The 15,465-nt window shown below is 42.7% G+C and overlaps 1 protein-coding gene across 1 annotated transcript in view; it reads right to left on the bottom strand.

The window, feature by feature from the left end:
- LOC140556574 (dynein axonemal heavy chain 11) overlaps positions 1-15,465 on the bottom strand; it is a 74,852-nt gene that overhangs the window by 46,014 nt on the left and 13,373 nt on the right. The window contains exons 19-38 of the mRNA XM_072680638.1: positions 15,210-15,326; positions 14,823-14,909; positions 14,545-14,703; positions 13,610-13,693; positions 13,241-13,399; positions 12,359-12,481; positions 12,103-12,225; positions 11,240-11,464; positions 10,563-10,654; positions 10,359-10,485; positions 8,919-9,056; positions 7,194-7,427; positions 4,940-5,071; positions 3,909-4,069; positions 3,198-3,354; positions 2,927-3,072; positions 2,730-2,846; positions 1,717-1,855; positions 673-765; positions 398-592 (exon numbers count right to left, since the gene is read on the bottom strand). Coding sequence (XP_072536739.1) covers positions 398-592; positions 673-765; positions 1,717-1,855; positions 2,730-2,846; positions 2,927-3,072; positions 3,198-3,354; positions 3,909-4,069; positions 4,940-5,071; positions 7,194-7,427; positions 8,919-9,056; positions 10,359-10,485; positions 10,563-10,654; positions 11,240-11,464; positions 12,103-12,225; positions 12,359-12,481; positions 13,241-13,399; positions 13,610-13,693; positions 14,545-14,703; positions 14,823-14,909; positions 15,210-15,326 — 2,808 coding nt within the window. The remainder of the gene's footprint in view (positions 1-397; positions 593-672; positions 766-1,716; positions 1,856-2,729; positions 2,847-2,926; positions 3,073-3,197; positions 3,355-3,908; positions 4,070-4,939; positions 5,072-7,193; positions 7,428-8,918; positions 9,057-10,358; positions 10,486-10,562; positions 10,655-11,239; positions 11,465-12,102; positions 12,226-12,358; positions 12,482-13,240; positions 13,400-13,609; positions 13,694-14,544; positions 14,704-14,822; positions 14,910-15,209; positions 15,327-15,465) is intronic.

The following is a 15,465-nucleotide window of genomic DNA, read 5'->3' as shown; positions in this document are numbered from 1 at the left end:
TGTAATAATGAGAACGGCTTCTCCATCATTCCCACTCCGGGCCGGAGCGCTGCTGCTGCTACTGCACTATATGAAGGTTTGGTGGTGGAGCTGCAGGTGGAGAACCTCTCTCCAGAACTGCTGTGTAACGCTGCAGAACCCATAGAGTCATATTAGTGTAAAATCCTGTAGTGTTACTCTACCGCCTCTACAGCCCACATGCTGCTCCACCTTCAGATCAAGCTTCTGCAGCTCTCACACTGTCCAGAAATGCATGTGTACAGCTGTCCATGACGGCAGTGATCTACACTCCCCAACTGTAGGGGGAGCCCAGGAGCACTAAATAAGCTGCCATTAGGAGATGAAGGTAAACACACCCTCCTCTTCACTGATTCTAATTGTTGAGTGTGATTCTGACCTTAAGGACGAACGGATCCTCTGGTTGGAGCCTGAGCTCCAGGGCGCTCTGCCGAACCAGCTCCTCGAAGCCCGGATCCATCCGCCTCTGGACCTCCACACCAGGGAACAGATCGTTCATGAGGCCCAGGAACACGGGAACGTCGTCTGTCACCATCTTGGGGATGTTGAAATCTCGCAGCGCCCGCATTAACACCTGCACACGCAGCAGGTCATGGCGAGGTCAGAGGTCAGCGAGCGAGCTGCAATACTGCAGAGAAGGTTAAAGAACATCACCTGATCTTCTGGTCGGGTCTTGTCTCTTCTTCGAAGCCCACCAGCAACCACCAGCACCGACTTCACTGCACGTAAGCCCCAGTCGTAATGGTCCTGCGTCACAGCAACAGACTCATCCATAAGCATTTCAAAAACAACACGGTGCAGGATGTCAGACACCAGATAGAGACGCCCCTAAATCTAAATAATACACATGGAAATGATCCCTGCAGGCTGACGATGTTATAACCCTTTATAGAGCTTTATGAACTGGGCTTAAAAACAGTGTTATAAATGGAGCACTACAGTTTAAAGGCCTCTTATGTTAATATTGTGTGTAATAGTGTGTAATTCTGCAAACACTGACATAAAATACCTTATTAAGTGTTTATGCATGTGATATAAGTCCCCATGTAGGTTAGAAAGTCTGTATGACAGTTATGAAGCCCGTCTGTAGATCATGAAGGTCCTGTATAGGTAAGTCCTTATGTAGGTAATAAAATCTGTATGTTAGTTATAAAGTCTTTAAGTAGGTTGTAATGTCTCTATTTAGGCTATGAAGTCCCTGTGAAGGTAAAAAAAAAGTCCTTATTCAAGTTCAACCTAGACTATGCAAATGTAGGTTACAAAGTCTGTATGACAAATATTAAGTCTCTATGTAGGTAATAAAGTATGTATGTTTGTTATAAAGTCCCCATGTTGGTTATGAAGTCTTTATGAGAATGTAATAAAGTCTGTATGTTGGTTACGACGTCCTTATGCAAGTTCCAACATGAATTATAAAGTCACTATTTAGGTTATGAAGTCTGTATGATAATTAGGATGTCCCTTTGTAGATTATGAACATCCTGTATAGGTTATTAAGGCCATATGTAGGTTATAAAGTCTGCTAACAGTACGCATAAGTCAATGTTTAGTGTCCTCAAACTGTTTGGAGGTTTTCAGTGATCTCTAAAAGTGGTTTCTGACTCACTATTATCTAGAACCCAGAGTGAGGTGTTATTAGATATACTTCAAGGTGAGCGGCTGAACCATCGCTTAGGGACACTCAGTGTTTCAGGGCACCTGTTTGGAGAGCAGCTCTTTGCAGAGGTTGTACAGGGTGATGAACTTCCTGCCCAGGAGCCTGGCATTCAGGAAGCCTTCAGCCATCAGCATGATCTCACAGATCAGCTCCATATCCGGCACTACCATAGCACACGGCCTGCAGGAACCCAGGAACACAGGAACACAGGAACACACCGCATTTACAAAGCGTTCCTACTTCAACTAGAACACATCTGAGAGATCCACACATGCAGCACTCCCCAGTAAAACACTCATATTATAATAATAAACACTAATAATAACACTCCTACACTCCTACTTCTCCATCACTGTGTTCATCATTAGAACATCTCCAAGTTCCAAGTTCTCCTCATGTAGTCTAGTATTATTTAGAGTTCTCCTCAGATCAACACCTGGTTTGGCGGTAAATCAGGGCTTAATGATGGTGAATCAGGTGAGCTGCTGCTGCTGCTGCTGCTGCTGATGGAGGTGAACACATCCTCCACGCTGTGCTGGCTGGACTGGGGGGCGTCCAGGAGAACCCTGGAGGAACCGAGCTCTGTTCTTCAGACTAGCTCACCAACAAGATCTCACTACTTTCTTTCTTCAGAATGAGAAGCTCTTGTTTCTCCTTTTTACTGGATTCATGTTCAGCTGCTTTATCTGTTCTGATGAGATCTGGAGCTTCTGCAGTAGAACCCTCTCACTGCTGAGAGACGGGGGGTAGAGTGATGGGGTGAGGAGACTATAGAGAACTATAAATATTAACTATCAATAGAAGTCAATGTAAAAATTTCTATTGGTCTAATCATTATGACATTAAATATGTCTAATAACTATATTTTTTATATTTAAAGGCATTATTTGATGTATTAACTGCTGTATCTACTGCATTAATTAACTGTACTGCATTTGATGAATTGTGCTGTATTCGTAGCCCACAGAAACCAATGCTATGGTTCTGTATGATGATATTCCTGGGAGATGCCCATCAGCCCACAGCCCAAATATCTGTACCACCACCTTCGTACCTGAAGAGAGCTTTGAGGTTCTCAGGTAACTCGGTTCGTCCGGTGTAGCCTGGGTTCATGGTGATAAACATCCCGACGCTGGGCCTCAGGCTGATCTCCTCTTCCAAGAAGACAAACCTAGGAGACAGAGCAGATGAGAACTCGGACCGGTTTCCTGCAGGAAATCTGAACCTGTCAACAGTCTAAACCTAAACCACCTGGTCCTCCTGTGGCGAAGGGCGTCCTGTATGGCCTTCACCTGCACCGCCACCACTGACAGCACCTCCACGGCGATGCGGTTGAACTCATCGAAGCATCCCCACGCTCCCGTCTGAGACAGGCCTTTAAAGATGTTTCCTATGGACTGAGGGGCGAACACACACTGCACTGCACATCACTTCTAATACACAAGACCTGCGCAGGTAACTCCAGGTCCAGGTCAGGGTCTAAGGCAGGAGAACAATAGAAAAGATTCATGTGTAATGATACCTTATAATCCATCTGCTCGGAGCAGTTAAAGACGTACACCATCACCCCCAGCGCCCGGCCCAGGTCTTTAGTGGTCTCGGTCTTGCCTGTTCCGGCCGGCCCTGCAGGAGCTCCGCTCATGGTGAGGTGTAGAGATTGGGTCAGGGTCACATAGCACCTGTGTATACAAACAACACCATGCCTAGTCACAAGCACAGAGCATCCATGTATACAATAAGTATAGCATAATCAAGGGTCAGAAGTTTGTGGACTCATCTTCTACTGAATGCATTCAGCTACTTTAAACTGCAGCCATTGCTGACACAGATGTGCAAATGCACAAACACAGCTTGTCTAGTCCCTGTAGAGAAGAAGTACTGCCAATAGAATAGGACTCTCTGGAGCAGATCAACATCATGACCCTATTGGCACCATGCTGCCTAATAATGCCAGGCGTGGGCTAGAGGGGTATAAAGCCCCCCAGCATTGAGGAGCTGTGGAGCAGTGGAGGAACTGTTCTCTCTGGAATGATGGTGGAGGAGCTCCATCCAGTACTTTTGGATGGGATGAGTTGGGGAGTTGGGGAGGAGGTGGGGTGGTGATCATCATCATCCAACATCCTGGTCTCTTTGACCTGCTCTTGTCACTGAATGAATATATGTGAATAACACTGGATTTTTGTAGTATTTGATGTATCTTCCATTTTATGAGAATGTGCATCAGCAGCCGTACCTGTCTGTGAGCGGTGTGATGACCAGCCGCGGTTTGTTGCCCAGGTACTCGTAGGAGTAGGGAAACTGGGCGTCGCAGATTTGGGCGAAGCAGTGTCTTTGATCTTCATCCCAGCAGTGTCGCAGCTGAGAGAGCCAGGTAAAGGCCTGAGCGCTGCTCACCTGGACGAAACAGGGGACAGCATTTCAATGAATGTGCTCTGTCCCTCTTAAATAAACCATGCATTGTCGTTTAAAATAATGTGCAAAGGTTTAGGCACTGTTGTTTAAAAAAGGTACGTAAGTAAAACTAATCCTCTACAGGAAAAAACAACAAAACAAACACCCAAATACCAAAAATCTGCATTTTTCAAACATAATTCTATTAATTTACTAAACCATTAGTAAAATCATTACCAAATCATTATAACATACACACACACACACACACACACATATATATATATATATATACACACAACAAATGTGCGATATATTTTTATCACATATATACACACATGTAATACATACAATACAAATTTATATATAAAATATGTATTAAATATATGTACGTATCTATAGACAGATATAGATGTAAGCATCTATAAGTAAATATATATAAATATATGTATATATAGATATGGATAGACATAATTTATATATATATATATATATAGGTTACTGCAATTTATTATTTCTTATATTTATTGCTATCACATATAGTACATATACAATTGTTACATAAAGATGCTTATATCCATATATATATATATATAGATAGATGTATGCATCTATATATAAAAAGAATATCCCATATGTGTATGTATATATATATATATTTATACATACATACATACATACAGACATTCACACGTGAAATTAGACTAGGGTGGCCAAACTTTTGCACAGGACTCAGCATGTAGTGTAGTGCTTTTCTAAATGTGAAAGTAAAAAAAGCTCCATAAAAGCCTCAGAAATCCAACCCCACTGGATGACTGAACTCCTCCAGCCTCTTTAATCGCTGCTGATGTGAGACAGTAAACATGACCCAACCTTCTGAGCGACGAGTCTGGACACCACGTCTCTGGCATGGACGTCCATGGTGCAAATGGTCATGATCTTCTGCCTGTCCCCTGGACTCAGCTCCCCCATCAGCGTGTTTATCAGGGAGCTGAGCTGAGCAGTCTGGAGGAGAGGGGCAGATGTTGGAGAGTTATGAGGGGGCTCAGTAATGGGCTGTGTGTGAGCATACAGTGAGCTTTGTGGCCTGTGCTTACAGTAATTATATCAATTTACATGCCAGAGAGAAGTGGATGGTAATAATAACAGCAGTGGCAGGGGCTCAGGGTCACACACTCATACACACTCATCACACACATCCCTCTGCATTTATGGAGCAAGGTCATATATTCCAGTCAGGAGGCTAAATAAGCGCAGAGCTCATTTATCAATGTGGGGGTACTGTGTGGGTGTGTGTCGCGAGTGTCAGGGGGTGTGTATGGGCATGTGTGTGTGTGTGTGTGTGTGTGTGTGTGTGTGTTTGTATCTTCAATACAAATATGTCCTGACTCTGTAGTAAAACAGAAAAGGCTTAACCTACAAGACCAGCTGAAGTGTCCTTTAGTTTGTGCTTTATATGAAAGATTACATCTATATTTAAAACATCATTATTATATAATTTAAATATATATAATATTAATGTGTATAATATTAAACACATTTGTGTTATATAGTTACACATATAGGGCATTTCATATTACATATACATATACTTACATATATGGGTGATAGCCTGTTTATAATCCTAACCCTAACCATATTCACTGCATGTCCAAATGTTTATGGACACCCCTTCTGATGAACGCATCCATTTTTGACACAGATGTGCAAATGCACACGCACAGCTTGTATATTCCCAATAGATTATAGAATAGGACTCTCTGGAGCAGATCAACCTCATGTACCTATTGGCTCCATGCTGCCCCCCAGCATCCTGACCTCACTACCTCGCTCTTGTCGCTGAATGCAATCAAATCCTTACAGCAATGCTCCTCGAAAATCTAGTAATAAGCCTTCGTCTCTGGACAGTACAGTCAGTTACTTCAACATAATCAGGATCAGCTCTTTTAATACCCTTAATTTCAGAAGAAACAGTGAAAGAATGAGCAGGTGTCCCAATACTTTTGTCCGCATGGTGCAGTTTGATAGCAGTAGTACTGTATCTGTGGAATAGTATTATTATATATATATAGTGTGTGTGTGTGTGTGTGTATAAGGTTAGGGCAGTGGAACAGGCAAATGAGATGTAATCCCACCCCCACCCCCCCGGCTGGGGTGTATGAGATGTAAAAGCAGTTCAGGTTGGGCCGCATTTATCACGGCGCCGTCTGACAGCGAGTCCAATCAGGGTCTGCAGAGAAACAGGCAGATTATTCAAACGCCGGCCAAGGACGTGCTAACCTTACGGGCTGCTGCTGACAGCTCCACGCGCTGCGCGGGAACACAGGCAGCGCCGCTTTACTGCGGCCTGTGCGGCTCAGCCACACACACACTTCATCACGCCGAGGATGAGGGAGCTGCTCGGTGCTCCCAGAAGCTCCATCAACTCCGCCGACTCCCAACAGCTCCATCTATCTGACCTAAACGCAGGTGTAGCAAAGCTAACGAGGGGCAGGGTGAAATGAGAGCCGTAGAGGAAACGATGACGAGCCACCTGTCCCGTCTGAGGATAACCACCATTTGTGGCTGTCAGTGGTGGAACGGCACGCCACCCAGACCTGTGATAGAGTGCCATACTGTGAGCCAGACGATATATCGCTGACTTTAATAAACGCTGTCAAGCCGATCAGAACTGTGGGATCTGAAGACAGGGCACAACACTGCCCTCTAGTGGCCAGGGTTTAAACACAACACTAAACAAACCACTGTCTGACAGCAATCTTCAGGTTTGATGAGTTATGGCAGACACGTAAGTACAGAGAACCTTAGAGAGAAACTTAGGGCAACATGTCTTAAACATCAGGCTCGGCCTGTTAGCATAGCACACACGAGGCGCTAACATTTTCGCAGCTTGTTTCAGTTCATTTGCGCAATCACTGTCCCCTTTATAACAGCAGTAACGAACCTAAAATTAAAAGAGTACTGGATCATTCAAATTAATTAATTAATTAACTTAATTCAAAATGTAACTTAATTCAATTAAAATGTAAATTCATTTAAGCTGATACCCAAAGATTCACCAAATCACTTAGGAAGAACGCTGTTATAAGCTAAAACAGGTCCTGATCGTGAAAGCCTGACTGTGCACCTGTTTCTTGCTGTAGTCCCGCAGCGCGGTGTCGAAGCCCTCAGCCATGCGCTGGAAGGCCAGCTCCACATCAGCGGTCCACCAGATCTGAGTGGCGGTCAGGGCCGGCTGGGCCGGGCGCTCTAAAGCCCACTGCTCCCGTGGACGCTCCTCATACACACTCACAGCCTCGGCTGTGTGCCTCCTCACTGCCTCCCTCATCGCCTCCTCCACACGGCTCAGCCACACCTCGACCTGCAAACAGAGTTTTATTAGAGCTTCATACTAGATATTAATGTTATTAGAGCTTCATACTGGATATTAATGTTATTAGAACTTCATACTGGATATTAATGTTATTAGAGCTTCATACTGGATATTAATGTTATAGAGCTTCATACTGGATATTAATGTTATTAGAGATTCATACTGGACATTAATGTTATTAGAACTTCATACTGGATATTAATGTTATTAGAGCTTCATACTGGACATTAATGTTATTAGAACTTCATACTGGATATTAATGTTATTAGAGCTTCATACTGGATATTAATGTTATTAGAGCTTCATACTGGATATTAATGTTATTAGAACTTCATACTGGATATTAATGTTATAGAGCTTCATACTGGACATTAATGTTATTAGAGATTCATACTGGATATTAATGTTATTAGAGATTCAAACTGGATATTAATGTTATTAGAGCTTCATACTGGATATTAATGTTATAGAGCTTCATACTGGATATTAATGTCATTTGAGCTTCATACTGGATATTAATGTTATTAGAGCTTCATACTGGATATTAATGTTATTAGAGCTTCATACTGGATATTAATGTTATAAGAGCTTCATAATGGATATTAATGTTATTAGAACTTCATAATGGATATTCATGTTATTAGAACTTCATACTAGATATTAATGCTATTAGAGCTTCATACTGGATTTTAATGTTATTAGAGATTCATACTGGATATTAATGTTATTAGAACTTCATACTGGATATTAATGTTATTAGAGCTTCATACTGAATATTAATGTTATTAGAACTTCATACTGGATATTAATGTTATTAGAGCTTCATACTGGATATTAATGTTATTAGAACTTCATACTGGATATTAATGATATTAGAACTTCATACTGGATATTAATGTTATTAGAGCTTCATACTGAATATTAATGTTATTAGAGCTTCATACTGGATTTTAATGTTATTAGAGATTCATACTGGATATTAATGTTATTAGAACTTCATACTGGATATTAATGTTATTAGAGATTCATACTGGATATTAATGTTATTAGAACTTCATACTGGATATTAATGTTATTAGAGATTCATACTGGATATTAATGTTATTAGAACTTCATACTGGATATTAATGTTATTAGAGCTTCATACTGAATATTAATGTTATTAGAACTTCATACTGGATATTAATGTTATTAGAGCTTCATAATGGATATTAATGTTATTAGAACTTCATAATGGATATTCATGTTATTAGAACTTCATACTAGATATTAATGCTATTAGAGCTTCATACTGGATATTAATGTTATTAGAACTTCATACTGGATATTAATGATATTATGTATTATGTAAGTGTTTTAAGATACAGTGAAACAGAAACTGTAGTACAGTACTATGGTTTAGTACAGGTTACTGGTTTAGTACAGTACTATGTGCAGTACGGTATAGATGCTCAATATATGTACAGTAATGCTGGTTACCGGGCCGACGCAGTCACACTGAGCACAGAAGGGCAGGAACTCTCTCTCTCCGCTGAACATCCCCACAGCCTCCGTGTCCTCCTGACCGAAGTGCAGGTCAGCCACGCTGTCGAACAGCTTCGCCAGGTGACGGGTGACCTGAGCAAAACAGTACAGCTCACCTGCCTCATTGTCTCCAGATACAGTAGAGAGCGCCGCAGCGCGGGGAGGGAGGATATAATGATGTGTGAATAATGACGGCGTTAAGGACACACTGCTACTGTTAATTATAATCAGCTCTTAACGAGAGCAAGACGAGGCACTCTGACCCCCTCTGGATGAGAGTCTAGAACCTGACGCTGAGAGGTACGTGGGAGGCTACAGCGGGTCAGAGTCAGCTGGAGTGTAAAACTCTTTCTTTTATCATAATCACACTGCAGCAGAAATAACACCCTGCTAGCTATCAGTGCAGCCAGCAGAAGCGCTTAATCAGAACAGATAAAGGTCGCGTGGAGGCAGAGGAACTCATTACACTCTCTCCTGTGTAGAATTATAATCTACACGCTGGAATCAAAGCTACGGACAGGCAGTGATGAATGGCTGCGTGGCAATATGCCCAGATGAGCAGAAGCACTTTAGCAGAGGTTAGAGCCACTGTGTGGAATATACAGTAAATGTTCATGAAACAGTAACGGAGCTGATTTTGGAAATAAACATCATTCTGAAGAAATCTGCGCTCTGATACTCTCTCTGAATTTTACTTTAGTGCATTTTCTCTATTTTAGTTTTTTAAATCTTTGATTTAATAATTATATTGTATATAATTATCAAATTATTATTTTTTGTAATAATTTAAAATGTTTCTTTTCTTATTATATATAAATATGTATGTTTTCTTTTTTATATGTTAAATTGTTATTTTTTATTATTTTTATTAATTGTTTTGTATTTTTTATTTTTAATAATTATCTTTTGATTGACATTTACTACAAAATCAACAGCATATGATAGCCTTGAAGAGCTGGAGACTGTTTATTAATTAGATTTTCAATATAACAAATAATTTGATAACCAAATCATTTTCTGACAATCTGTGTTATTTATTTTTATAAATGTATTTATTATTTATTTATTTATTTATTTAATAAAAAAGCCCAGTGATTTACAAAAAGAATAAGAGCACATATATATTCAGAATGACTTACTTCCAAAGTCAGCCTGAGGGCAGTGGCAGCTACAACCACAACATTAATAACCCGGAGACACCACAGGCCTACTACATGGTAGCCAAGGTGTTCCGGGTTGTTGCCAGGTGGTGTTGCTAGGTGGTTGCTATTAAAAAAACAAGGCAATGGTAAGGTACTTGTTTTGCACAGAAAACTACACATGAGCCACTCATTCCTGGGGGGGTCAGATGTGGTTGCTGAAACTCAGACTGACCAGGCATTTAGGAAACACTACCTGTCTGGGCTGAGAGCCCTTGGAGAGAATATCCAGCAGGTCAGCAGAAGAGATGAAGTAGAAGCGAGGAAAAGCCATTCTCTTCGTTTCCAGGTATTTGACCAATGCTTTCTCACACACAGCAAGCCTGGAACACACATGCTCTGTTATTAGCCCTGTCAGTAGCTCTGAGCCGCTGAAACTGAAGCTCACAGGTAGACAAACCTCATCTGCAAATCCTCCAGCGTCTCCAAAAGACGTGGCTTGTTGGTGGCTTCGATCACGTTCTTGGTTTCAGCACTTTTAAACATCAGGTCCTAAACACAATGTTTTAACATAATAAACACAAGGAAACTCATTCTGGACCTCTTAACTTAAGACGTTCTAGATAACCTCCCCCAGTCAGAGCTGTGGTTCTACAGTGGAGGTGAAGGGAAGCAGACGTCTGAAGCTCTACTAAAAGCTCCTCACAGAAAGTTCTTCACCTAATGGTGATGAAGACGCTGCCTGATGCCTGAGACACGGTTCTACCAGAGTTCTGAGAAGAGTTCGGCTCTAGAACCTGCTTTTAAAATCACATAGCATTAAAATGGTGGAGGGATACATGCTGCAGGGTGTAGTGCAGCTACAGAAAGTAGTCCCTAAAGAGAACTGCATTAGTTGAGATTCTTTATTCATTATTTTACCTTCATCATCATCATCATCATCATCTTCATCATCATTCCATATAAAACTTGTGACTCGTGAGAAGACTGAGAAGCTGCACTGGTGGGTTTGGATCGAAAAAATAAATTATGGGCTGTATCTGTGTTGTAGTCATGGCGACCAACGCCTGCTTCCATTCACCACCACTGTAAAGAAAGAACAGCACAGGCTCAGAAGGCTGTGATCCCCAGACTTACCTTAAAGTCAGTGTTGATGGAGTGGAACCGGAGCGTGTCCGCAGGCAGTTGGTGCTGAATGTCGTCTGAGCCGACAAAGACGCTCTCCAGGTGAGCCCAGCTCCTCTGCACCTCCAGCCACAGCATCAGCACGGATTCAGCCTGAGTGAGCCGGGTCTGCAGTACCAGAACCTGATCGTGGAAAAACTGCACCTGCTTCATCTGTAGCATGGCCTGGAGCTGCACCTGAGGAGCGGATGACGCACATTCAGTCAGCAGGAATCTCTTATAGGGGTGCTTATGAGTGCATCTGAGTGGCTTGCTATCCTTTTGCTGCTGTGGCACTGTGAATTACCCCACTGTGGGACTAATACAGCACACTGTACTGTAGAGTGTATACTGTACTGTAGAGCCTATACTGTACACTGTACTGTAGAACATATACTGTACTGTAGAACATATACTGTACTGTAGAGTGTTTACTGTACTGTAGAGCCTATACTGTACACTGTACTGTAGAGCCTATACTGTACACTGTACTGTAGAACATATACTGTACTGTAGAGTGTATACTGTACTGTAGAGCCTATACTGTACACTGTACTGTAGAGCCTATACTGTATACTGTACTGTAGAGCCTATACTGTATACTGTACTGTAGAACGTATACTGTACTGTAGAGCCTATACTGTATACTGTACTATAGAGCCTATACTGTACACTGTACTGTAGAGTGGATAGTGTATGCTGTACTGTAGAGCCTATACTGTATACTGTACTGTAGAGCCTATACTGTATACTGTACTATAGAGCCTATACTGTATACTGCACTATAGAGTGGATAGTGTATACTGTTTGCTTTACTGTAAAGCAGATGATCTCACCTGATGCTCTTCGAGCCTCTCAATGAGTTCATCATCGCACTTCAGCAGTGGTGTGGTGGTACGGAAATGCTCCTCATGCTCAAACTCCATCAGGGCCCACGTCTGACTGATCTCTCCCAACACCTGGCGAAGGAAACAGAGCCACTGGAGCTGTGAGGCTACTGTAGCCGATCATCTATTTTATGTACCTTTAAAGCTAGAGTGTATTTGTGAGGGACCAGGGAGGGGAGGGAGCTTGAGGGAGACTAACCAGTACCTTTTCAATGGCCATCTCCTTGACTGCTGTGGCCACTGTGCTGTGAACCTCCTCTTCATACATGTGAAGCTGCAGAGCCAGAAGGTCTGCAAGGGTGGTCCTCTTAGTCAGGGTGAAGTCCACCTGAGAACGAGACCCTTTAGCTGATGTGTTTAAGGTTCCACCACAGATACTAGCTGTGGTGGGAAGTTTCCATACACTCATCACGTATATGAAGGTCATCTCTCAGTGATTTCTTTACACCTAATAACTGTTTAAATGCCCCTTATCAAGTTGCACCCTGACCAGATGCTTTGGTCATCGGCCATCAACAAGCTTCTGGCAAGATTCTGGTGGAAGAGACTATCAGAGACCATCAGAGACTTACAGACAGGCAGAGATGCCAGAGACCAACAAACAGGTAGAGATAGATAGACAGATAGACAGACACACTATATGGACAAAAGTATTGGGACACCTAAACTAGATTTTGCAGGAACATTGCTGTGAGGATTTGACAACATTCAGCGGCAGCAGCATTAGTGAGGGCAGGAGGGTGGGTGATGATCACCACCCCACCTCATCCCATCCAAAAGTACTGGAAGGAGCTCCACCACCATAATTTCAGAGAATACAGGTCCTCCACTGCTCCACTGCTCAATGATAGGGGGCTTTATACCCCTCTATTAGCCCACGCCTGGCATTAGGCAGCATGGAGACAGTAGGTTAATTATGCTGATCTGCTCCAGAGAGTCCTATTCTACTGGCAGTACTTCTTCTCTACAGGGACTAGACAAGCTGTGCCAGCAATGGGTGCAACTTAAAAGTAGCTGAATGTGTTTATTAGAAAGGGTGTCCACAAACATTTGGACATATAGTGATGGTAGACAGACAGCCACTGACCCCAGTAGTCGTAACCAGCTTCGCCCAGTGTCTTTCTCTCATAGCCGGGTTCTGTAGCTCAGTCACCGCCCGTAGAGACGTTAACAGGTCCTTCAGTTTGTGATCCAGACCGACAAACACGTCCCAGCCGCGAGCTTCTTTATCAAGAGTCTGCATTTCCTGACCCACAATACAGACTGTGTTACTCATCAAGACCAGAAGTAAGTACCTCCAGTCCTGGTCCTGAAGCTCTGCCCTTACACAGTAAAACCTCCATGCAAACCTCCATTAGTACTGATGAAGGGAATGTGAGTGTGTGTGTGTGTGTGTGTGTGTGTGTGTGTGTGTGTGTAAAGGTATGTAAAAAGGTATCAAAGCAGAAGTTCTCACTCGTGCAGTCCTCCTCAGTTCTGCATCCATCTGATCCACATTAATGTCTCTCCATGGAGTCACTGACCAGGCCGCTATACTGCTCTGTGAGAAAGGACAGAACGGACAGGTGTTGAATGTTTCTTCTCCTGGTGGAATCAGCAATACCTTACAAACTGCATCACTGTAATAAACTATACACTAAATAGACAAAAGTATTGGGACACCTCTGATTCTTTCCCATTCAGCTACAGATGTATAAACTCCAGCCTCTAGCTCTGCAGTCTGTCTTTCTTCCACACATCAGTGAAAGAACGGGAGGTTCTGAAGAGCTCACTGAACTCCAGCGTGGTTCTGTATGTAATAGGAGACACCGCTGCACCAACAACAACAAGTCAGATGGTGAAATCTCCTCCCTCCTAGATCTTCCTCCATCAGCTGTGAGTGGTGTTATTATTGAACAGTGGAAGAGTTTAGGAGGAACAGCTCACAGAGAGCAGCTCAGCCACGAGTGTCTGTCAGACCACGTAAAGTTACAGAGCGGGGTCAGGGCCGAGTGCTGAGCTCAGAGCAGAGTGCAGAAAAGCCTCCAACTGACTCAGTAACTGCAGCAGAGCTCCAGACCTGCTGCTGCTGCTAGAGCTTAGAGCAAAGAGGGACCAGCTTCAGATTAATAATAATGCCTATGGGTTTAAAACAGGACATCATATAAAAGCTCCTGTAGGAGGAAGGTGTAGGTGTCTAAATACTTTTGTCCAAATAGTGTAGCTTGAAAATGTTTTTGTTTTAATTGCATCCAAAATAATCTCACTGCAGATATTTTTACTTGTTTTGAGTGCATGGGTAAATAATTGTGTTTCTCAAAATAAGCTAAATCCATCAGCCAATAGAATAAGACTCTGTAAAGCTTGTGGGCGGAGCCTGTCTAGTGACAGAAGTGAATGTGACGGAAGAACCTGAGTCAGCAGCAGCAGGTCCCAGAGCTGCTTCAAGGTGGAAATCTCTCTCCTCCACAGTCGGAGCTGCCGGACGTCTGGGCTGCTCACTTCAAACAGCTTACAGCACTCCTGCAGCTCCACCAGCTCCAGCTCCAGAGCCACCACCTCACCGTAGCACTGAGGAACCATAACACACAGTTCAATTCCAGCTGATTAGTGATGATAATACACCCACAGAAGCACAGATAGGGTATTCACACTGCAGAAATTGCTGAACTTGAGGGGCAAGGATGTACCTTATCCAGCCGAGGATACGGGTTCTCCGTGTTGTACCGGAGAGGAGCTTCCGCTCTGAACTTCTCTTCGAACTGACTCAGCTTGGCCTGCGGGAGAACATGAATCAGCAAAAACACACAGCACAATATAATAACACATGGTCCACAAATCATCTGTACAGTGCCATGCTCCATCAGACACACCCATCTGCAGTATGGCCAATTACAGGATCATTACAGCTCACTAGCTCACAGTTGTAGCTGGATTTAACTTGCCTTACGTGACACTAAACTGAAATGATATATATATATATATATATAATTACAAATACATATGAATATGAATATAAATATTAGTTATACACAACAGGAACGAACAGAAACAGCCCGTCACTCTAACAGCATTACCTCGAAGGCTCCGTACTTCCTGCGTATGAGGACCACCTCAGCATTCTGGAGAGGAGCCACCTCATGTTTCACAGTCCAGGCCAGTTTCTTAATGCTGCTCCATCTCTCAGGCAATTCCTGAACACACGTAAACAGACAGGGGCTAGAAACTACACACACAGCTGGTCACGATGATGAAGGAACTATAAGATTCATACTGGATATTAATGTTATTAGAACTTCATAGTGGATATTAATGTTATTAGAACTTCATAGT

This window comes from Salminus brasiliensis, chromosome 5 (assembly GCF_030463535.1).
Source record: "Salminus brasiliensis chromosome 5, fSalBra1.hap2, whole genome shotgun sequence".
NCBI classification, from domain to species: domain Eukaryota; kingdom Metazoa; phylum Chordata; class Actinopteri; order Characiformes; family Bryconidae; genus Salminus; species Salminus brasiliensis.
This window is presented reverse-complemented; position numbering and strand designations above follow the sequence as displayed.